Below are 25,998 nucleotides of genomic sequence, written 5' to 3'. Positions count from 1 at the left end.
AGATTAGGTTGAAAAACCTCTTACTTTTTGAGTCATGAGATTTTTTATTAAGAAAGGTCATGGTAACGGAGGGAAAAGTAACAGAGGGAAAATTGTGCAAACAAGTAGAAGGTGCATGATTTTGCATAATTTGTCAACTTTTTTCTTCCGAATACTTTAATATTACTTCAAAATGAAAGGAAACTATTTCTATAAAATATGTCAGTCCTTCCAAGCAAATTTTTATCATTTTAAATAATTTTTTTCAGAAAAATCATGTACCTTCATCAACAGTTCAAAGATGGAATAACACAAGATATGATGAAATACATCCATTTATTTACATGATTTGCAGGTCTTTGAAATTTGGGAAATAATTTTTGTTCCATGTTCATACATGGTCTGTTTAAAACGTATGTAACTTTAGAACCAAAAATGGTACAGAAAAAAGGTAAACAGTTTCATAAACTAGAGTACATATGCTATTTGTTGAATACATTTTTATATCAGATGCATAAACTTTCATTTTTGGCCTTGCTGTTTACTTCTGCTTGACCGGGCCCAGTGACAAAAAAGTGTACTGATGATCTTGTTTTATTCTGTCCATAGATTGTATAAATAAATGGACATAGCAAACCTGCAAGCCGCCACATTCCAAATAGAAAGTGACATGGGCGCATTTCCGGCTCCAGTTCACTTTATATACAAAAAACATCACGTCTCAAGTTTAAAACGTTCATTTTAACCAGCTCTACATGATCCTGGTATTTTTAGTTCGCTATATTGAACATTAATAACAGACACAACAGGCGCCTTCTTTCCCAGACGGCACTCCCGCTAAAGTTAGCAACAGGTTTGATTGCAATCAGCAGTGCGGACGGGAAAGGACGTTACCTTCAATAGTCTTGCTCAGGATTGGCTCTTTGGTTGCTATGATACTCGTGGTCAGAACTCCAAATGTGGTACTCCGCTCCAAAATTGGAGCGTTTACATGAGAGCTTTAAATCGGAAAAAAATAATAATAAAAATAATTCCGCTTTAAAAAGACCATGTAAACACTTAATTCCTAATGAAAATGATTATTAGAAAGTGGGTGGTTTATTTTGATTTTAAAGCCGAATTAATTTATTCCTTGATCAGGTAAACGTTTATTCTTCGTAAAAATAGTTACGGTCGTTGCGTCTGACACGATCCGGCTCCATCAGTCCTGGCTTCAGACTTTCATCCACTGCTCTTTGGATTTGCGAGCAGGATGCGGGAGTGGGCTGAGGTAGAGCATCTGTTTACTGGGTTTGTCTTCTTCCTCCCTTCTCCTCCTCAGCTGACAAACGTAAAGCATGACGATAAAATTCTCCAGCTGCTGCTTCATTATCATCGGAACGACAGAGGAAAAAGTTTGTATCATGTTTGTGTCCGTGGCGTAATGGTAAACTGAGATGACAAAAAAGCCAGTAGAAGCTGAAGTGTGTTTTTTCTTCCAGTCGACGTAAATACGTTCATGTCCCTGTCCAATCAGAACCCGTCCCCACCCCCAGACATTTAGCAGAATTAAATAAAGGAGATTTAACGTGTTTTCCATGTAAACCTCAATTTGGAATAATTATTTCCATGTAAACTCAAAGGAGAATATTTTAATTCCAAACTATTTAATTCAGAATAATTAATTTGAAATTAAAAGAACATCATATAAACGTGGTCTGAGCTTCATTTGATTGGAGCTGAATGCTATGGGTAACGTCACACTCACTTAACCTGGGTGATTTTTAGCTCTTTTTGAGACGATTTTTCACTCATGCCACTGTTTTTGGGATCGGGCTGAGTTTTGGCTTAATCGTGTGTCGTGCTTCGTGTTCTAAACATGGGGTAACGAGAAATGATTAAAACCTCATGACTAATTCCCAATCGGCAATCGTACGTCGCAAGAATATCAAACCTGTTTGAAATCCAGTCTCCTCTCGTGAGGGTTTCGCACTGTTGAAGTGGTTTGTACAGTGTGAAAACATGAATCATGAGCTGTGAACTTTTAAACCCTGCGATTTGGTCGTACAGGAATGAGTGAAACGATCGAAAATATCGCAGTGTGTGTCCGGCATTAGTCCACTTTTTTATATAGTCTATGTTTTTGTCTTATTTACATTTACATTTTTGGCACCAAGGCCGACATCAAAACTATCTTTACCATTTGAGTATTTAATATGTTCACAAATATTAGATTCACACAGCAATCATGTCTTAATTTTGCCTCTTATTACAAACCACAAAATACCTCAATGTGCTTTTCTTCAGTTCATTTTCAGCACTGTGTTTTTCTTACAGCAACATAAATCGTCAGAACACACAAACTGTCAGCCTTCCATAGACAATAACACTGGGAGAAAACGCTCTCATGTGGTGACGAGTGCAGACATCAGCTCTAGTTCGGTACCTCGGGGCAGCTAATAAGAAGTGGCCATGCAGTGAGTGTGCGGAGATGGTCTTTCTTTCACATTTTTCATTTTAGGTTTCTCGGGGTGCAACGTGGGGGGCTTTAGAACTGCAGGCGTGTTACAATGAGGTGTATGAACGCAGGCTTTCATCAAAACAGTCGATCACCGCTCTGTCACCGGGCTTTTCATATATGTGCTCTATATGAACCACCACGCGCTGTGCTAGGGAAATGAACGCACTCAAACAGAGAGGCTTGCTTGGGATTATTCAAAACAGATTGTATGGCGGAGATGTATTCATTTCTGTTCTTTGTGCTCTCTGTTAATAAATGCACCTAATTAAAGTGTATGCAATTTTAATTATTTATTTTACTGTATGTATTTATGTGTGTGTGTATTGATGTTTGAGGGATTAAAAGCTTTTGTACAAGGCTGTATTGGCACAACTTTGTATTCACGAGAAGCTGCTTATTTTGGACTGTTGTGCTGCGACTACAAAATGAGATCTTCAAGTGGAACTGAAAAATAAAACTAAACACTATCCCCTTTTATCACAATTTAACTGCATAAATGGTGTTTAACAGCATTATCGACTGTTCTTCGTCATTTTATGGTGCAAACTAGGTTAAAAAAAAAACCTGGCTCTCACACTCAGCAGTTTTTGATTTTTTTTTGTTTTGAGCTCAGTTTTTAACAACACATCATGGGATTTAATCAACTAAGAAGTGCAGCATGTGCAGTTCAAAGGACACAAGTAAGGAACTGTTGAATTGTGTGAAATGAGCAGTTTGTTTTTCCCATATCCACGGAGACTGTGACAGAGGCCGTCTAACGGAGCTAGCTATGGACATTTGAGATGCTAAAGGCTTTGTACACGATATGTGGCAGCAAATGTGGACCTTCCAGACCTTCCAGAGGAAATACTGGTTTGAAATGTGTATCCCTGTTCAAGGGTCGGCAACCTTAAATACTCAAGGAGCCATTTGGAGCATTTCCCACAGAAAAGAATTACACCTGGAGCCACAAAACCCTTTTGACATCTAAAATGAGGATAACACTGCATTTTTTTTTATGTGTGTGCTCTGTATAAAAGACTATGTTGTGCTGCATTCATGAAATCAATGAAATGCTACAGAGAATATATGTCCATTCATATATACGGTCTATGCGTATGATCTGCAGATTTACAATGTCTGAAAAATTTAACATGATAGAAGCGCAGAACAGACTCACCATCATCAGCACATCCTTTGTCACAGAGAGAACACACGTTCCACTGATTCCTGTCCTTTAGTCCAATAAAAGCTGGACGGCATCAGCGACACAAAGAGAGCTTAAAGTTTATGTAAATGAGCCATGTGGATTTAAATTTTGTTTCTGTAAAACGTAAACAAATGTGTGCAAAACTGCATTGAACACATTATTACTCAATGTCTATTTGAGTCCTCCTCATAGGAAATAAAAATCCAAACTTAAATTATCCACCCGCTGTGAACCAAAAACACCGTCTGCTTTTGTGTTCCAGCATTATTTTATCTCATGTAGCTCCACGTGCCTCAGTCTCATCAGCCGTGAAGGCAAATGAATCTGCCCACGAAGCATTAAAGGTTTTGTTTTCTTCAGAAACTTTTCTTTTCTTGGATTTATCCATCATTTACCGACCATGGGTCGAAAAGCTCAATAAAAAACATGCTGTTGATGTAGGACCTGGTAAATCCGGGTTGCCAGATCTGTGCCGGGTGTCGCACATCAGCGGCTTTGGGAGAAAAATATTAAAAACTTTTTATTTTAATGTTACAAGATTACCATTATCTACAAATTTAGAATTATGTTTAAAAACAAACTAAAACAAAAATACATTGTAATTAAATACTCATTATTTATTTCCAAGTCACAGGGAGCCTCCACAGAAAGATAATGCATGACCAGTTACACTGTTTCTTATACCCCCCTCACTCTTTTCTTCCAGTTTAACAGCATTTGAAAGTGACATAATGTGGCTTTAAAGTCCATTCACATGGATTCAGAGTCTAGGTTTTTAATCAACTAGGTGTACCTCTTACCCTACATCTTTAACCTTATGAAAAAGAGCTGAAGGCTGGATGATTTGCAAGCTCTGAGTTTTTTGCAGATTTTGTGCTGCTATTTGTTTTGTTTTGTTTTGTAGCTCATTGTTTTGCTAATGCTAAGGTCAGTGCATTCTCCACAATCAAGTTTGGTGGCATATTTGTCTTTACTGAAAAGGTCTAGCCTACTTGATTGTATAGTCGTACTTTGACTACATAACAAAAAACAAAAATAAAACAGCAAGGGGGGAAAAAGAGCGTGAGACTCACTTCCACAGCTCCCGTCGGGCATCAGCATGTATCCGTTGAGGCAGTAGCATTTGTAGCTCCCGTACGTGTTCATACATCTGTGTTTACAAGGCCTCGGCTTCAGCCCGCACTCATTCAGATCTGCACAAACACAAAACAGAACACAAAAAAGGTCAGTGTGTGTTCAAAAACACAGTTGGGTAGAGAAGCCAGAAACTAGTAAAAATAATGTTACTTCAAACAAATATTACTCATGTAGAAGTACAAAGCAGTTGTCTAAGAAATTATTTAAGCAGAGTAAAAAATAGCATCTGATCTATAATTTGAAGTTAATGTAATTTGAAGGACAAAGTGTTAAATGATGCACAAAAGCTGGTATTTTCAAAGGATAGACATAAAAATGAGAAAAACTATTATATCTGAAGGAGCGTTCAAATGTTCAAATCATTTCATACTGTCAACATAGAGTTTTTATCACTTGTAGACTTACTCACAGTGGGAAGAGTAACCAAAACTTTTAGGCTACTCAAGAAAGAGCACAGCTTCTTCAGTCAAAATGTTACTTAAGTAGGAGTAAAAGTATGTCTCTAAAGTACAAGTACAAGCAAGTTAAGGCCTGCCACACACGACAGGATTTTTTGGTCTTAAACGATTTTTTAACATGCGACAAAAAGTGCACACCACAGACTCGAGGAGAATCTCATGAGATTTTAAATCTCTGATCACAAAGACTGCAGTGGATGTAAAAAGACATCCACAAGTACTCTCGTCTTTTTACTTTTAAAGAACACTTCAAACTGAATTAATAGCGCTGTTTTGTGGACTGGGTGTCTTTATTTCCAGAGGCCAATTTCTATGGATAATGTGAATGAAAATGCTGCAGTTTAACTTTATAACTTTAAAAGAGGTGAGTAATAATTATTTTCACTATAATGAGTTTGTATCTTGCGCCTGTGTGTCTCCGATTACACGCTGCCACTCTGACATTGACGTCAAATTGTCAGAGTGACGGCATTTCCATTTTTAACAAACGTCCCTGCGCTCCGACATTTTTTTTCCCTTGGTCAGAGTGGTGGCACTTTCGCTTTTTTTTTTTTTCAACATTCTGCCATTCCGACACACAAAGTAATTATTAAGTTAGAGCAGCGTTCTTTTCAGGACAATATTTTCATGGACTGGTGCAGTGTGCATGGTGTATGGGAGGAGGCGCGGCATGGTTTAGTCCTGGTTTAGTCCCGTTTAGTCCTAGGACTTTAGTCCTGGTTTAGTCCCTGGTTTAGACCTGGTTTTAGTTCCTGACCTGGTTTAGTCTGGTTTAGACCTGGTTTTAGTCTAAAATTTAGACCTGGTTTAGTCCTGGTTTAGACCTCGTTTTAGTTCTGGTTTTGTCCTGTTTTTAGTCTTGGTTTAGTCCTGACTTTAGGTTAGGTTAGGTTGCTTTATTCGTACCCGTAGGTAAATTTGCTTAGTCCTGGTTCAGACCTGGTTTTAGTCCTGAGTTTAGTCCTGGTTTAGACCTGGTTTTAGTCCTGATTTTAGTCCTGGTTTAGTCCTGGTTTAGACCTGGTTTTAGTCCTGGTTTAGTAGACCTGGTTTAGTCCTGTTTAGTCTGGTTTTAGTTCTTAGACCTGGTTTAGACCTGGTTTAGTAGACCTGGTTTTAGTCCTGACTTTAGTCCTGGTTTAGTCTTGGGTTAGACCTGGTGTTAGACCTGGTTTTAGTCCTGATTTTAGTCCTGGTTTAGTCCTGGTTTAGACCTGGTTTAGACCTGGTTTTAGTCCTGGTTTAGTCCTGATTTAGACCTGGTTTTAGTCCTGACTTAATCCTGGTTTAGTCTTGGTTTTAGTTCTGGTTTAGTCCTGGTTTAGACCTGGTTTAGACCTGGTTTTAGTCCTGATTTAGACCTGGTTTTAGTCCTGACTTTAGTCCTGGTTTAGTCTTGGGTTAGACCTGGTTTTAGTCCTGATTTTAGTCCTGGTTTAGTTTAGACCTGGTTTAGACCTGGTTTAGACCTGGTTTTAGTCCTGGTTTAGTCCTGATTTAGACCTGTTTTTAGTCCTGACTTAATCCTGGTTTAGTCTTGGTTTAGACCTGGTTTAGTCCTGGTTTAGACCTGGTTTAGACCTGGTTTAGACCTGGTTTTAGTCCTGGTTTAGTCCTGTTTAGACCTTTTTAGTCCTGACTTTTTTAGTCCTGTCCTGTTTAGTCCTGTTTAGTCCTGGTTTTTTAGTCCTGGTTAGTCCTTTAGTCCTGGTTTTAGTCCTGTTTTAGTCCTGGTTTAGTCCTGATTTAGACCTGGTTTTAGTCCTGACTTAATCCTGGTTTAGTCTTGGTTTTAGTTCTGGTTTAGTTCTGGTCTAGAGGCGGCATACGCAAGAAGACATGACCCACGCGGCGCACAGGAGGAGGCGTGGTCCACACGGCGTATACAAGGCAAAAAAAAGGTGACGCTCCAAAGTATGAATCAAAATTGCGACATAAAAGGTGTCGGAATTGGGGCATGTCGCAATGGAGGGTTGTTGGAATGACGGATTATCAGGGTGGGGGTCTGTCAGAATAAAGGTTGTACTCTGTGTCTCTGTGATTTTGTTTGCCCCTGATGCACTGATTTATTGGCTGTTACCGTTTACGATCTGACAGAAAAGCGCAGAGTCACACTGACACCGCAGGAGCACAGCGGCTTCAAAATCGCACACGAAGACACAAAGTCGGATTACGACTCGGTAAATCGCAGTGTAAATCGGGCAAATTCTCCTGCAGTGTGTGGCGGCCTTAACTCAACTAAATGTAACTGAGAACCACCCTCCTCTGTGGACGACACCGGCGAGCAAGCAGCCAGAGGTCAGGGGTCAAACCGCACTCATTCATTTCGGGTCCTGGGGCTGTTTACCTGCTTCTTTATGTGTCCGTGTGTGTACGTGTGTGTGTTTCAAAAGCATGGGGGGGGTGTCTGTTTCGAGGAAGCGCAGCGTCTCCTTGTCAGAACAGGCCCGTCTCCCCCCTGTTTGATGATTTAACAGGAAGCGAGCGTCGCCGTGTACCTGCCCATTAGCCTCCCGCGATGAAAGACGCTACTGTGTGCCCCGACTCTACAATACCGGCCTATCAGCGCTTTGTCATACACGCTAACTACTGCCTGCTTTTATAGACGCTGCCATGGTTACTGATTACAGAAACAAAAACTATTACTCTTACTACTCTTACCTTGTCATTTATGTTACGACAAAATGACTAACAGTTGGGGATGTGATTATAGAAATTCACTTTAACATAACACCACATGAAATCACCACACTTAAGAGCTTTTGTAATTGCTGGTTTGGTTAAGAGACAATCATGTAACTTTCTCGATGGGGCACGGTACCTCTGCAGTTCCATGGAAATACAAAGTGAAAACACGCTCCCTGGAGATAGATGCGTTTAATGCTGAACTGTGGACGATTAAAGCAAAGGGAACAATATTTTCATGGAAACAAGCAGAAGGAGGCCCTACTTCCAGGCCAAGTAACCCAAATCAGATTTTTTTCGCCGAATGCAATCTGTATCTGATCTTTTAATGACGTAGATCTGATTTTTTTCAAATACGACCCAGGTCACTTTGATATGTGGTCCTAAAACCGCTACATATCCGATCTTTTGACATGCGACTTCAGTCTGAACGGCCAGGTCGCATTCATCCCACCTATACGTCACAAAAGTACACAAACGTTCTTCTCGTCATATGAAAATTGTGTATAAACTCCGTGTCAGTGAAGCAGAGAAGCACATAACAATCCCACCACTCTCGGCCAAGACTCCGCACCCACACGTTCCTTTTCTACGGACGTTGCTGCCACTGCCCCACAAAATGCCGTGACCAAAAACCTCGTCCTTCTCCTTCTTAATCTCCTTCTTAAAACAAATAAGCTGTGCATGTTTTGGCTCTGGTACGACGACAACTTTAAAATCTCCAGGTCCGTGTTTAGGCGACTTCCATAAACACTGAACACGCCCTCTGTGTGTGACGTCGTCGTGTCCTCCAGTGCACATGTGGGACGTTTTTGGGTCGTTTAAAGTTCACACTGGAGATCACATACAAGTCACGTTTAAATGGAAATGTGAACAACCTCGCAAAAAAATTTGATTTCACCAAAAAATTCGAATTGAGCATTAAGCCCTGCAGTCTGAACATAGAGTAAGAGTGAAGTTTGTGGAGATGGAGGCCACATGCCACATTTTTCAGAAAAATGAAAAGAATCAACATGAAAAGGCATTTATTTTAGTCTGTTCATTTGGATAAAAACTACTAAGGCTTTTAAGTCCATTCAATTGGATTCAGAATCTAACAGAGTGTATGTCCACCTAGGAAAAAAAAGATTCACATGGAGAAAGAATTTATCTCGGATTTGAAAATGATCTATTTTGAGAGTGGCCCTTGATTAAAAAAGTTTTAACACGCCTGTTCTAGACAAATAGTTACGGAAAATATCCAAAAAGTTCACATTTTAACTTAAGATGGCATAAATAAAAACTCCTTGCCTTGACAATAACATTACGATGGTTGAATTGAGGTAAGTTGGTGAACGGTCGATGCAAAATAGTCACATGAGGGGGATAAGGAAGTGTCGATTTGTTGTTGGTTAAGGAGAGGTCAGCTAAGGCTTCCTCATGGATCACTGGAGCAGCGTCTCACTGCAGAAATGATCAGGGGCGTAGCCAATAGTTGTGAATATTTAGTTGAGATTTTCATTTTGTTATAGAAACAGCAATGCCAGTAACATTTTAAAAAATTGCAATTAAGGTGTCTATAACAATTTGGACAACTCTTTTTATTAAAACACAATTAAGATCATTATATTTAAGATTTTACAAAAAAAAAAAACACATTTTTTTTTCTAGGTTTCAAATTTGGTTGGAAATCATAACATCGCAGTAGGGAATTTCATTACTTTTACCAAGCAACGATGTAATACACTGAGTCAAACAGCACAAAAATGACTATTTAGTTAATACAAATTTAAGGAAACACCTTTATTTAGTTAAAACAATGTTTAAAATATTGGGAAAAAATGTGTTTCTTGTGTGTAAATAGGCTCTATTCACAATTACGGTACAAACTAGGAAGACGTTTGGAATCATGCCGTGACAACTTCCAGCGGGTTCTGTTTGCCTTAATAAGTTTGACAAAATCTTGGAAAAATTTGAAAATGGCCCAGTTTTCTTCATCTACATGTCATTGTAACGTTGTGTTATGTTCGGCTATTGAACAAATACAACCATATCTCAGTTTTCATCGTTTTCCCACTGACGGACAACTCCGAGCTCACTGGGTACGTGCGATTAGAAGAGTCGAGGGCACCAAATTCAAGATGATTCCAAACAGCACATACGTATGCAGTCTTTATTTTACCACTGATCACATTTACTTCAGTGGGTTTTATCAGCTAGCCCAGTGTCAGGAACTACACCTGAAGTTTTCCTCGCATCTTTCCAAACGTCTTCCTGGTTTGTGACGTAAGCGTGAATAGAGACAGAATTCTCCCAGTGCGATGTGAAGTTATCCATGTGGATCTCTCTCCTTCCTGTAATTTTCAACATATTTAAACCTTTCTTTTCTTTGCAAATTGCTTCTTGATTTGTGTAAAACTATAATTTATATTTACACCAGGTATTATCCCACCAAATTAAGTCTGACAATCAAAAACACTTTAATCGAGTATTTCATTTTGGTTTTAAGCGTGGTTTGAACCCAATGGATTTTGGCGTCTCGGTGGTTGAAAATGAAAGAGGCCATAGCTTTATTTCAATCAGATCTTGAGGGTATAGGCTTAGTAACTACTTAATGAATACCCTAACCCTTTCTTCAAACCCTAACCCTTTAATTAAGTAGCTACTAAGGCTGGATCATTCTTTAAAGAGGGGGTATTATGCTAAATCGAGCGTTCTGCCATGTTATAACTTTGTTCCCTCCTTTAAAAACATGCCTGAAGAGGTTTTCGATGTCATCCATGCATGTTTGAGTGTTTCAGTGATCTCTCCCGGGCCCTGTTCGACCCCTTCTTACGGTTAGCTCTGAGATTCTGTGTAATGATCAGCCCACAAGCCAACGTCAAGACAATTTTCCATAAATATACAAAGACATGATACAAAACTGTGGACAATGACTTGACAAACTTAATGCGATGTGCAGTAGTTGTAATGTAAGTCAAGTTATAATGTTACCTCCTCGAAAACAGACCTGGAGTTGTGTCTTGTTTCATCCAAATGATTCTAGTGAAGGTGTATGAAGTTCAAAAACACAGTGGAGCACTTCCTGTATTACCACGTGGCATCATAAAGCGGGACAGAGTGTTTTCTGTTTGAAAGAAGAACTCCAAGTCCATGTTTTGGATGAGGAAACAATATTAGAACCTAGATCAGAAAATGGCGTAATATGGGCCGTTTATCATGAACAAAACTGCACTGCATGAGTCGACGAAGAGATACAGAAATGTTCATAAATCATCACAAATAAATGCCATTATTATTATGACAACATTTTGCTCATAGCTAACTAAAAACAAAAGGTCCAAAAGTTTGATTCCCTGTTGTAATGCATTTCAATTTCATCGCATACATCACAAGGTGTTTTCTATCTGAGAGAAGGAGTCAAGTCATTTTATTTATATAGCACAGGGGAGTCAAACTTAAATTCACAGAGGGCCAAAAATATAAACTGGGACTAAATTGTGAGCCAAACTAAATATTTAATGGAAAATGTCAACAACATCTGTGTGTTTTCTCTTTCGAAATATATAATGTTAACCTTTTCTAATTAAAATAAATGTTTAATAATAGTTTTGCTTAAACATTGAATCCAGAACAAGCATAATATAAAAATAATAACATTTTTTTTTTTTTTTTTATAAATAATGTCTCTATAGTCTATCTGTAGCCAGTGGACCAGCTCTAATACATATTTGATATGATCTCGTGGGCCAAATATAATTATATCAAGGGACAAATTTGGTTCCCGGGCCTGAGCCTGACATGTCTGATATAGAACATTTAAAACAACCGTAACAAGTTGCACCAAAGTCATTTACAACATGAAACACGACATAGTGAAACAATAAAACAAATATAAAATATGCACTAGAAAAAAAAACAATATCTCGGTATGGTAAAAGGGTTTAAATTAAGAACATTTGACTTTATTTGAGTAGATTCAGCTTGACAAGAAACATTTTCTACCAATGGAATAAGAGTGTTTTTCTTAATTCAAGCAACATTCATTTGTTCATTCTTTTTCGTAAGTGTAGCAAGATGTATTTTCATATTTTAAGTACAAAAAGTCTTATTCCACTGTCAGATAATTTTATTTGTTCAGTGAAATTGACTCAAATCACGATAAAACTTTCTTATTTCAAGTCATTTTAACTTGGCTAGGTTTAGTTTTCTGCAGTGTGTAAAATATTACATGAAAGAGCATCTTAATACACAAAAAGATAAAAGTCTAAAGTTGACAGCTTCAGAGTAAAGCTCATGAGTTGTTGAACGCCGTCTTGAAAAAATGTGTTTTTAGGAAGGGTTTAAAGTGAGGGAGGGAGGAGCAAGATCTCAGATGAAGAAGGAGGGATTCCAAAGCTCAGGCCTCCCTTGGTTTTGAGGCAGGATGGTGGGATGGCAGTGTGGGGGGTTAAAAGATCAGTGATGTACTGTGGCGCCAGTGAGTTGAGTGATGTAAAAACAAATAATACAATTTTAAAATCAATTCTGTATTTAACAGGTAACCGGTGGAGTTGGGCTTGCTTGGGTGTAATATGGTCGCTCTTTTTGGACCCGTTGCGCAGTCTGGCAGCAGCATTTTGGACTAACTGTGACCTATTAAGGTTTTGTGTCTAAAAAAAGCACATGACCTGTTGTTTATGCCACCATACTGGAGGTCAAACTATCTATCTGGACCAATGTGTAGTATTTGTGTGTGATAAAATAAGAAGGACACGATATGAGGTTTTCACTCTGGCTGACACAGAATCTCCCCCTCAATTTCCACCGCCCGGGGGAGCTACGGTTCTAATTTTGACCCCCATTCTACTTCCCCTGGCTGTTATCAGGAACGGATATGACGGCTTGGTGATCAACAAAGATCTCACGCATCCCGCTACAAAATATTAATAAGTCTCTAACCCCTTGTAACTTTTCAGTTCTTGGTTGGTGTAGGACGATGTCGAATGAATTAAGTAGTTATAAATATCTGGATATTGGAGGTTGGGCACAGAACAAACATCAGAATTACGAATCTATTCCACAAATCAGGAGGAATATTTCATTCATCATGCATTATATCTTTCTAATGACGGATGATCTCACAAGCTGGCAATTTCAGACAGTTTTATGTTGTTTGAGCTCTTTGAAGTAGCCACGATTATATTGTAGTAACTGAAACTTGACCTCCAGTATGACTGCTAAAACATGAAGTCACGTGACTGCCACGTCACACGCAAATCCTTAATTGAGGGAGGATTGTGGGAGGCCTGAATACAGCGGTCCCTCGTTCATCGCGGGGGTGAAATCTGCGAAGTAGTCAACGTTATATTATTACATCTGTTTTAAGGCTGTAAAACCCCTCACCACACACTTTATACACTTTTCTCACACAGGACAGTTACAACCCTTTTTGCATCCTTCTTAAAACTTATTGCTGGTCTCTTCTGAAACAAGACTAAACCAGGACTAACCCAGGACTGATTCCAGGACTGAAGAGGAGGACTGAACTAGGACTAAAACAGGAGTAAACCAGAAATGAACCAGGACTCACTGTCAACACAGGCTCGGAGGTGACCGCAGGAGAAAGGACCGACAGAGAGCTCCGCACCTCACGTAGGTAAGTGCGGCAATTGCCCATTCGCACAACACTTCAGAATCACACGGCTAGATATCGAATATTTATGTAAATTTGTCAAGCTGAACACATTCTGGTCACAATTTTCTATAGCGCTTTTCCACATTCAAGGCACTCAAAGCGCTTTACAACAAGGAACCACTCACCCATTCACACACACATTCACACACCAGTGTACACAGACACTGTAGGCAAGGTGGGTTAAGTGTCTTGCCCAAGGACACAACGACAGCATTCATCTGTGGGAGCTGGAATCACACCAGCCAACCTGTGGGTCAGTGGACCTGACTGCTCAACCTGTGATTTTTTTATTTTTTTTAAGTCGAGAGCTGGAATCAAACTGTCAACCTTCAGATCAGTGGGCGAATGCTCTACCAACTGAGCGACTGCCGCCCCATTCTGTACTGTACAGGAGCCACGGCACGGAAGAGATTGATTGACAATGGTCTACAATTCCTGAGCCAATCAGGACGCAGGGGGAGGAACACAATACGCATTCATACGCTGTAAAAAAAAAAACATCCAAAAAATCCATGAAACAGCGAGACCGCGAAAGGTGAACCGCGATATAACGAAGGACGACTGTACAGCGAGTTGCAGTTCTCCTATTTATTAGTTACCAAAGCGTGTGTGATTGTTTCAAAGTTATTGCTTGTTAGGATTGGTTTTAATTTAGCGATTTGTCTTCGCTGAAAAAAACTAGTTTAAAGAACATTTGAAATTTCTCAAAGTTTAAAAGAGAGTCCATAAAACCACCAAGGTTCTTGTGCAAATTTGTAGCAAGAGGCCCAAGGTCGGATGTCAGGATGTTAGTGTAAGGTCCAAACAGAATAGCTTCAGTCTTATTTTCATTTAGCTGGAGAAAATGAAAGGACATCCAGTTTTGTATTTCCGCAAGACAGGCAAGGGATGAGACATTTTTGGGGGAGACAGGAAGATAAATTTGGGTGTCATCAGCACAGAGGTGGTACTTAATCTGATGTTTCTCTAGAATTAACTCCTAAATATGCAGGTTTGTGTGTTAAACATGCGTGAATGAAACAAAACACAACTCCGGGTCTGTTTGTGATGAGGAAACAAGATTATAACATACTGTAGATCAGAAAAAAGCGCAATATTGGCTTTTAAAACATATTTTCTCTGTCTCTTTGTATCGATATAAATTAAAGTGTGGGTACTGCGCCATGATCGCTTTTGACTCTGGTTTGATTGACAGGTCGAAATGGAAACGCTTCACCATTAATACTATTAGTTCCACCAAAGTCACTGTGTCCTCGTCTAGTCTCACTGATTATGAAGTCATTACTGAGTCTGCTACCTGACAAATGACACTCCTTGTGGTAATCGAGCACTTTGTTGTCAATGGGTTTTATATGGGGGACTGTTTAAGGATTGAAACTTGAAGAAGAGGGGAGTTAAGGCTTTTTGTTGGTATATGTTGGGACAGAGCGCAGGGGTTTTCATGTCAGTGTGTAAAGAAGACTTGTCACACCCAGTCCGGGATTAGGGTGCACAAAAGCGCGGTGTCACCTACATGCAAAGAAGAAATGAAGTGGAGCCTAGAGACTTAAGAAAAAAATTTAAGCCTGTTGAGTTGGATTTTGCATAAGAAAAAAAGAAAAACGTGGGGAAAATGTTTTTAAATGCAACAAATGTAAATTCAACATAGAAGTTTGGAAACTAAGAGACGTAAGAGAAGTTTCAATCAAATTTTTGTGTTATTTATTACTATTGTTGTGCTTCTAGGCAAGGCATTTCACCCACATTGCCTATGTATGAATGACAAAATGACACAAAACTTATTATTTGAATATAATAATATGGTTTAAAGTTGGGATATGGATTAAAATTAGGTTAAGCTTTTTGAACTTTTGAACGTTTGAGTATTTTGTCGATTTCTATTGCATTGTTTTCAGCGAATATAGCATTTTCGAGTTAAAGTAAAAGTTAAAGGGACAGTCCGAAATTTTGCTCACATCACCACGTTCAAGAGACAGTCTGGAATTTTGGACATAGGGGCTATTTTCCTAGTGAGCCAGAGTGTTGGAGACGTGTGGAGACATTTTTTAAAATGTTCCATCCAGTCCTTGTATTTGCAGAGGTCGCTGGTGCTGGTGCTAGGCTAGTGCATGTCAATGGCCATAGTTAGCCTGCGACTAAAAACAGTCTTACCCACTCCACAAAACACCCGAAGCGAATCTTTTATTTCTCTCGACTGTCGATGTAAATGTCTGTGTCAATAGAATAATCTTAGAAGTAAAATTAACCTTGCATTTGATTTATGTCTGAGCAGCAGCAGCGAGTTGTACTTCCTGATAGAAAGCTTGGCAGCGGTGGACTGATATATGAGAAAATAGTCCCTCAACATGCGACGATTCATACAATGCAAGGTTAGTTTTATTTCAAACATTATTCTATCAACACAGACATTTCATCAACAGTCTGGTGTAATAATAGATTTGCTTCGGGTGTTTTGTGGAGTGGGTAAGACTGTTTTTAGTGGCAGGATAACTATGGCCATTGACATGCACTAGCCTAGCACCAGCGACCTCTGCAAATACACGGACTGGATGGGATATTTTAAAAAGTATCTCCACATGTCTCCAACACTCTGACTCACTAGGAAATGAGGTCCTATGTCCAAAACTCCGGACTGTCCCTTTAACATGGTGATGTTTGAAGTTAATACCCCATAGAAGTAAAATACCCCTCTTTAAGATTAAATTTTGGCAAATAGTTACTGTTTAAGGTTAAAAACATCTCCAGGAATAAAATGTAAGTCAGTGTAATGTCCCCAAAAGTTTATTAGATTAGCAGCCACATATGCATTATAGTTTTTCTTTTATGGTTGAACTTAGACTCTATAAATCTGTTATAATTTGAAGTCATGTTGAAATGAAACAAACAGATGAATGTAAAAGATTTATCTAACAATTAAATTCACTCATGAACCATTTAGAATCATCAGAGATCACATCTTGAAACAATTATCGGCTATGATTAATATAAGTGGAGTCAATTTCTCCTGTGTCTCCATTATAATCGAGTTACACCGAAATTCCACCTTGTTTTACTTGAGTTTTACAATGACAGCCAGATCAGTCTTCTATAAGAGCCATTTTAATACTTAACAAAACAAAAACTAAAATAGACAAACAATAATAAAATAAAATAAAATGAAACCCTCCCATGTCCTACCCCTCTCTCCACACACTCAGCACAAAATTTGAACAGACTTTTGACCAGTCTTACATCAGACTTATCCCCCTGGTTCCAATTTCACAACATCAATCAAGTAAAGGCTGAAATTACCAACAGACAGAATCATTCACAGCCCACTCATTCGCCTCATTGTTAGCATAAAAGCTGCCAATTACTTTCCCTTACTTTCAGAATCATTTAAATTTGTAGGTAGGACTGCACATTTAAGATGTCAATTTGGAGCTTTTCTTAAATTATTGGCTGAGAGTAAATCGAAATACGGACAATAGACAAAGTTCTTGCCCCTAACATTGCATAGGTGACAAACATTTGGGAAAAAAAAGGGGACTGCAATTTTATATTTTACATAGTTTGGGTAATTTTGACATAAAAAAAATGCTTTGGTTTTTTTTTAAATAATTATCAGCAGCATGTCCTGGGTCTTCACCGGGGGCCTCCTTCTGGTGGGACATGCCCGGAGGCATCCAGAACAGATGCCCGAGCCACCTCAGCTGCTGTGCTCGACGTGGAGGAGCAGCGGCTCTACTCCAAGCTCCTCCGATATGACTGAGCTCCTCACCCAATCTCTAAGGGAGGAAACTCATTTCTCCCGCTTGTATTCGCTGGAGGGACTATTTTTCTCAGCTGGCCTGGGAACGTCTTGAGGTTCCCCAAGAGAAACTGAAGGAAGTGTCCGGGGTGAAGGAAGTCTGTGAGTCCCTGCTTAGACTCACAGACAGATAAGTGTAAGAAAATGGATGGATAGTTATCAGCAAATGATTGTTAAAGGTCCTATATTACACAAAATAAATTCTTGTGAGCTTAAAGTCATCTATCCTAAAAAAAAATCCCTTGATTTTTTTTTTTTTAATAGTTATTAGCAGCATGTCCTGCTAATAACACACAACTTTTCCACTATAACCTTATCAAAGTCATACCTGGAGCAGTGTTTTGTTTTATTCACACATGTTTGAGTAATCCTGCATTATTAATCTGTCTTTATTGTCAAAACTCTAAATGCTCTGTTCTTTTGACATTGTGATGTCATGTAGTGGTAGTTTTCAAGTTTCAACCTTTTAACTTTAGTTCAAGAGAGATTGGGAACTGCAGGGCTGAACTCACCCAAACGATTCTAGTGAAAGTGAATGGAGAGTGTTTCAGTTTGAGAGAAAAACTCAGATGAAATATTGAGGGTCTGCAAGTTAAATGTGTGAATGAAACAAAACACAACTCCAGGTATATTTGTGATGAGGAAACAACATTACAACACAGATCAGAAAATAACGTAAAATGGACCCTTTAAAGATGCAATTCAGTGAAATAATATAACATTTAAGTGCAGATTGGATACATTTTTAAGTGAAAGCTTGTATGAAAACAAACTCAAACCCAGTATCTAAATAGGTTAGGACTGATAGCGTAACCATCGGCCTACACACAAAATTACAGAATCCATTTTTTCCAACCGTTTTAAGACATTTCACCCAGTGGGAAAACCCAAACAAAACCAGGTGAAGCTCAGCTACCCTCTGCACTGGAATGGTGACCCAGATATCCCAACCACTCCAACTATGAATACCCCCGACGGTTTCTAGGATACAGCACAACATACAGTAAACAAAGCTTCTGACTACACCCACTTTGGAGATCATTTTCTTCTTTGCTGTTTATAGCCGGATACATGTGCGAAAAGCGTATTTGGAGTTCCGTGCATTCTCGACGTGCTATCGATTAATATGGAGGAATCAGAAGACTCGCTCTGATGTGTATTCATAGATCTCATTGAGCTATTACTGGAATAGCCCACTAAGGTTAGGATAAGCCGGTGAGAGGTACGTCAATTGAATTAAACTTAGACGTGACATGGGAACATAATACAGCCATTCTAAATAACTCGAAGGCGTGCTCTTTGTGACAGTTCCAAGCCAGGATAAAAGGAGATAGTAGCAGTGACATTCAAATTATTTAAGGTGCATTGCGCGACTTTTCTGGTGGAGGGGCCTTCAAATGCTTTTCGTCATGTCTGGAATGTTTCACAGTATGGTATTAAACCTTTCTATCGTGGAGACCAAACCGGACCAAGTTACAGGTCAGTTTTGTGGAGAGGCGACCCCACCCATAATCAAATGCCTGTATTTTTGAGCTATGAAACCACCTGAAATTTAATAAATGTAAAGTAGAGTTGTTTAATGTCATACTGTGGGGCATTCCTACCCTGATTCATCAGCTGGTTTCACTTCGTAGAAACCGTCTGACCTCGCAGCGTTAGAATTCATTCGCTCGACTGTAGGCGGGTACTTTTATCATTTAACCAACCGCTGCTATTTGATAGTCACATATGTAATGCACTAATGAGACTATCTGGTATGTTAAGCTTTTCCCAAATCCCGTAGGAAGAAGAGCAATAACGTCTTTCCCCTTGATAAAATTCACCAAACATTCTCTTTGTTCCGACTTTAAATCTCGACCTCAGGATCGTTGACAACACTGAATATATATATATATATGGCTCTTCGCTGATTGGCTGGTGCCCGAACTTGCAACCGTCTGTTGTATTTTGATTTCTGACCTAGTTGGTGGAGAGAAATGAAATTGAGTGGAGGCACTAGGTGGTGCCAGCCTGGCTAGGACACTCCAGGGAGAGCAATGACATATCTACAGAAACAAGCATGTAACGGACCCCTAACCAAAAAGTTACATACTGCACCTTTGTTACGTTTAGGGATCTTTTGTTTTCCCCTGGTTTTTATTGACTATTTGTTGTAATATTTTTCTTAGTTTTATTTTTGTAAGTTATTCTGTTCTGTTATGTTTTTGTAGATGTTTAAGGTTCCTTTTTTCGCTCCTCATTTCTGGCAGAAGCCTTTAAATGCATGAGCCCGGCGCTTCGTCTCTCTCTCTCTCTCTCCTCCTGCTTCGATGTGGCTCGCAGGTCCGGGAGCGTACACGTCTCACGCCGGGGAGCTGCCTCAGTAGCTCCCCTGCTCCTGTGGTTTGTTAACTTTTTTGTTTTGCCCTGGTGGGTCCGGACGTTCTGTTTTCGTTGTTTTGGTTATGTAGGGATAGTTTTAGGGTAGGGACAATGGTGTCTGGGGTTGGCCTGTCCAGCGCAACATTCTTATTGTACGTTGGCATGGGTTAAGGTTTTTTTTTGTTTGGTTTGTTTGTTTCCAACACCAACATACAAACTCAGAAATAAAAAAAAAAAAAAAAAACATCTTTAATCCTTAACTTTGTTTCCGTGTCCTTCCTAAATGTGTTGTGATTCATTTTGGGACGTAACAACCTTTAAGCAAATGTACTAGGAGATAGATCATTTTCTGTGGCAATCTCAAATCTTTTTTTAAGATATTTTAAGAGGAAATAATTAAAACTAAAACAGCAATCTCTAACCCTAACTAATAGTCCCTTAAATGTTAATATTATAGTTTTGATGTATAGCTCAAGAATTTTATTTCTATGGGGTATTAACTGCTAACACATAACATGTTTAGATCACCATGTTCCCTTTTATTGTTTTGAAAATATTTGCCAAAAACAACATATGAACCTTGGCGCTTTAGATCTCCCTTCTCTTTGCTCTCTGTGTTAAGTCCCTTCCCTTTCAGAGCGCCATCACAACTCAATCAGCGTGCATCCTGCCAATGAAACTACTGCACATTGCGTCAGGTTGTCAAGTTGCTGTGCACAGTTTTGTATCACGCTTTTGTGTATTTATAGAGGCCTTAAAGAGGGTTTGAACAGGGCCCAGGGGAGATCGCTAAAATACTCAAACATGCATGGATGGCATCTAAAACCCCTACAGGCATGTTTTGGATGAGAGAGCAACATTATATATAACGTGGTAGAAAGCTCATTTTGCGTAATAGCCCCGATGCACTTCGTAACTTTTGGTTGAGGGTCCATCACTCGTCATTGTTCTGCCTGAAATGTTCCACACTATGACATTAAACAGAGCTACCTTAAATTTATTCAGTTGCAGGTGGTTTTAAAGCTCAAAATCATTCGTTTAATGTGATGATACAGTATCGATATCGTGGGCTACTGTAACGATATATCGCCAAGAGTATTTTTTGGTGTATTTTACTCAATTGTTACTTATTTCTAGGGCTGGGTATCATTAAAAAGTTGTTGATACGATACATACCTCGATAAAAAGGCCACGATATGATACGATACCAAACTCAACCAAGTTACAGGTCAAATCTATGGAGGGTAGGACTGGGTATTCACTAAGAAGTTGCCGACATGATACATACCTCGATACAGTGCACTTTCGATTGTTCCATACAGTATATTTCAAATTGATTTGATATGGTTCAATAAAAAATAAAGGCTAAATCATGGCTGTGACTCTAAAAGTCTTTATTAAACCACTTCTTGAGCAGAGTTCATAAAAACACCCACTTTAATCATTAAAACAGTGAAAATGTCAAATATGTCACATTAACGAGTTTCCTTCCAAGAAATAAAACTGTAACGCTATAACAAAATAAGTTAGTAAAATATGCCTAAAAACACTCTTGGCGATATATAGATACAGCTGCCCATGATATCGATACTGTATCATCACATTAAACGATTCGATATTTTGATATTTTTGCACACCCCTACTTATTTCACTTAATTATTTTGTTACAGTGCTACAGTTTTGTTGCTTGTTTAGAGGAAGGAAAGTCATTTATGTGACACATTTGACATTTTCACTGTTTTGGTGATTAAAATGTTTGTGTTTCATATGAACTTTGCACAAGAAGTGGTTTAACAAAGACTTTTAGTATCATAGCCATAATTTAACCACTATATTTTTACTGAACCTTATCAAATCAATTTGAAATGTATTGTATTGAATTGAAAGTGCACTGTATCAAGGTATGTATCGTATCAGCAACTTCTTAATGATACCCAGCCCTACTCTCCACAGATCTGACCTGTAACTTGGTCCCGTTTGGTCTCCATTAGGGATGGGCATTTGATAAAAATTTTCTTAATTGATCGTTGGGAGAATTAACAATCGATTATTGATTAATCATTAACGTTTTTATATTAAAATGATCATAATTATTATTACTATCTGCACTACTAATCTGCATAAATCAATTCAACTTTACGACATATAAACCGTAACCACTCTAGAGCCACATCAGCCCGTTTGACATTATAATGTGTTTAATGCAGTTTTGTGCAACTCTCACAGAAATGAAACTTAAAACCGCATGGCTAAATTGCATAAATTAAGTATAGAAAAAAAATACAGCTCTTGTGCGCTGATGCGGTTCAACTTCTGTCAGATTAAAAGACACGACTCAGTGGAATACAGGTTAGTGTGACCATATTTGCGTTTGTCAAAACCACTGTACGGGGGTGGGAGGTCGGGACTCGTCATCGACATTGAGCTACTCTCACCTGGCAAAGCTTTTTCATGTTTTCGGGGTCCTGTTGAGCTTTTTCCCACTGGACACCAAAACATATGTGCTGCTTTGTACACTGTGCACATGGCCTCCCACTTGTCCCGACCGGAATGGAAAGCGTGGAATTTCTTGTACAAGTCATCGTTAAATACGCATTTGCGCTTCGGCACGTTGCAGACTGACCGACTGTTTGTGTCTACTCGCTCCTTCTGAGTGCAGAGAGACACATGTACGGACCCCTGTTTGTCCCCGGACACGGATGCTTAGTCACGCTACGCACAGCAACCTACATTCGGTTTGTCCATTAAAAATGAACGTAATTGATGAAATTCTTAATGATCAATTATCGATTAATCGACTAATCGTGCCCATCCCTAGTCTCCATGAAGATAGAAATGTTAAATACCAGATAAAGCAATAAGATCTCCATGGAGAAGAGCATAATGACGGGCCCTACACCAGAAAAGTTACACAATGCACCTTTTGAACAATTCAATATAGTTCAGTATCAGTGTTAATACATCAGTATCTAGTGTTGATTACTATCTGGGCATCCGTTTTATTTCCCCTTTTTTGACAACCCACCAATTCACTATACAATAAATATAAAAACAACTACCACCACGATGTCTTTGCTGTTCATTGAAGAGACATCGGTTTAGACAAGCCAAAGTACCATCATAATACTTCTACTCTACTCTACACACTACCTCCATCCATTTCCCCATTCACGGTGTCAGTTTTGTTTCCTTATGTGCATTTCTCAGTTGCATTAATATTACTTCCGTTTACTGACATCCACGCCAACAGTGTCCATTAGCAGCCAGACAGAAGAGGACAGAAGAGGGTGCCTTGGCTCGGTCTGCAGCTAAGAGAAAGAGAAACATACTAATTCAAAGTGTAAATGGTTGAAAATGGCACTGTGCAATTTGTGAGATTCTAAGCAAGAGGCTGTCAGCGTGGAAAAGAAGATACAGAGTTCGAAAGTTAAAGTGCTTCATGGGGTAAAGCATGAGTGAAGGCAGGATTACACAAAGAAATATAGAGTTAAAAGAACCAAGACAACAGATTCTAACTACTACTTCTATAACTACAATTTACCAAAACGAAGCAACTATTAAATTACTAAACTATAACAAAATATGGACATGATAAAGATTAAAGGGCCCATATTACGCTGATTTATGGTCTATGTAATAATGTTGTTTCCTCATCAAAAACAGACCTGGAATTGTGTTTTGTTTCAGTCACACATGTTTAACACACAAATCCTGCATATTTAGGCTGAGTTCTTCTCTCAAACAGAAAACACTCTGTTCCATCTTGTGATGAACATCATGTGGTAATACAGGAAGTGCTCCACTGTGTTTGTAAACTCAGTACACCTTCTCTCAGTGGTGTAGTGGGGATTTTTTAATTGGGGGTACAGGATTTGTGACATAATCGATGTGATGACTACACCAGGTCTAAACAAGGTCTAAACCAGGACTACACCAGGTTTAAACCAGGTCTAAACCAGGACTAAACCAGGACTACACCAGGATTAAACCAGAACTAAACCAGGACTAAACCAGGTCTAAACCAGGTCTAAACCAGGACAACACCAGGTCTAAACCAGGACAACACCAGGATTAAACCAGGTTTAAACCAGGTTTAAACCAGGTCTAAACCAGGTCTAAACCAGGTCTAAACCAGGAAAACACGAGGACTAAACCAGGTTCAAACCAGGTCTAAACTAGGACTACACCAGGACAACACCAGGACTAAACTAGGACTAAATCAAGAGTGCACCAGGACTAAGCCAGGTCTAAACCAGGACTAATCTTGGATCTGAGAGCAAGAGAGAGAACCCCGAGCCCGCGGAGCAGGGTGTCCACAAAGTGCAATCGAGCTGCGCTTAGCCCTGTGCACCGGTTCTTTCTCCTGCGGTCACCCATCACTCAGTCCTGGTTCAGTTCTGGTTTAGACCTGGTGCAGTCTTGGTTTAGTCCTGTTTTAGTCCTGTTTTAGTCCTGGTTCAGTCCTGGTTCAGTCCTGATTCAGTCCTGGTCCCTCATTTCTCAGGTCACTATAGGACAGTACTGCAGATATCATGAGCCTATAAAGGTTGTTTTCACCATTGCCAGTGGCTCCAGTTTGACATTTAAGTTTTATATTTGTTATTTTATTTATCTCATGTTGGGAGAAGCGAGTGGACACTGTATTCCCCATGTACCACACCCACAACACCCCTATTTTCACTCGAATTATTTGGATCATTTCAGCTCTGGAATTGCCCATCTCTGCTGAACTAAAGGAGCTGTTAACTTGAACATTAACACCTCATGACCTCACAAGGTGGAGCAGAGCATTTTGAGGTTTGGAGATGCAGACAGACTAACAATGCAGGAACTCAAGCATGTGTGGATGAAACAAAACACAACTCCAGGTGTGTTTTCGAGGAGGAAGCAGCATTATTATAACATGACTTAAAGCTCAAGAGAACCAATTTTGTGTAATATAGGCTCGTTAAACCAGGGCTGAACCAGGACTAAATCACCGACTGCATCCAGACTAAACCAGGACAGAATAATAAGTAGTGGACCAAGGACTAACCAAGGACCAAACCAGGACTTAATGATGACAAATGCGAAATCAGTTGGAAACAAATCCCACAGCGACTCACATATAGCTCAGTGTGTTGGACTACATACAGAGCTGCTACGGTGTGACCACACCAAGTCACCCAGGCCCGTGTCTACTCAAACTCAAAATGTGTACGGAGAAAATGGGGTGTTGTTTATCTCTTTGTTATAATATCTGACAAAATTTTCTAAAATTAATGTACAAAAGCAGCGTTTGTCCAAAAAAAGAAAGAAAAAAAAGACCAAATCATGGACCTAAAAACCAGAACAAATCCAACACTAAACTGTACTAATGTAGGAATCCACTAAGACTCAACCAGGACTAAACCAAAACTAAAACAGGACTAAACCAGGACTGACCAAGAACGATAATGATGCGTTTATCCAGATGTTTCCATAAATGATAAATGGTAAATTGCATTATTAAGCAGTAACCAGCAGATACGTAAATATTATTATTATTATTACAATTATTTTACATTGCTCATCACCAATGTTGGGGAGTAACAGATTACATGTACTGGAGTTACGTAATCAGAGTACAAATTATGAGTAACTGTATTCAGTTACAGTTACTGTTTCAGTGGGTAATTAGATTACAGTTACTTTGTTGGAATAAGTGGATTACAGGGTGGTATTTTCCTGTTTTCACATTTTGGGCTAAACCAGGACTAAACCAGGACTAAACCTAAAGTAAAATCTGGGCTTTTTATTTTCTTTTATCAGACAAAACATCTTATGCAAAGATTTCCTCGTCTTTGCTTCTCTACAGCAAATAAAGTAATCCAAAGTATTCAGATTATGTTACTCACTTTAAGTAATTTTATGGATTATGTTACAAATTACATTTTGGGGTATGTAATCTGTAATCTGTAGGGGAATACATTTTAAAAGTAACCTTCTCAACACTGCTCATCACAAATATAATCTCCAAAAGTAAAATAAAAATAAAAATCAATTATTCCAAATTGTTGATTAAAAACTGTTTAAAAAGGAATAAAGAAAATGCAAAAATGACTCAATAAAAAATGCCTTTCTAGAAATAAAAGTTTGGCAATTCCCTCTTCAAGGTACAAAGGCATTTAATGTGTCTAATGTCCAGTGGGAGGGCATTCCAGAGGGAGGGAGCTCATGGAGAGTCGGAACGCTCCCCTTAAGAGACCCACAGAGTCTCAGCAG

At 39.0% G+C, this 25,998-nt stretch overlaps 1 protein-coding gene across 1 annotated transcript in view; it reads right to left on the bottom strand.

The window, feature by feature from the left end:
• npnta (nephronectin a) overlaps nt 1–25,998 on the bottom strand; it is a 226,693-nt gene that overhangs the window by 82,086 nt on the left and 118,609 nt on the right. Inside the window, exon 8 of the mRNA XM_020930429.2 lies at nt 4,742–4,861. Coding sequence (XP_020786088.2) covers nt 4,742–4,861 — 120 coding nt within the window. The remainder of the gene's footprint in view (nt 1–4,741; nt 4,862–25,998) is intronic.

The sequence above is a fragment of the Boleophthalmus pectinirostris genome, unplaced genomic scaffold (genome assembly GCF_026225935.1).
Source record: "Boleophthalmus pectinirostris isolate CB_2022bp ecotype Guang Dong unplaced genomic scaffold, ASM2622593v1 HiC_scaffold_22, whole genome shotgun sequence".
NCBI classification, from domain to species: Eukaryota; Metazoa; Chordata; class Actinopteri; order Gobiiformes; family Gobiidae; genus Boleophthalmus; species Boleophthalmus pectinirostris.
This window is presented reverse-complemented; position numbering and strand designations above follow the sequence as displayed.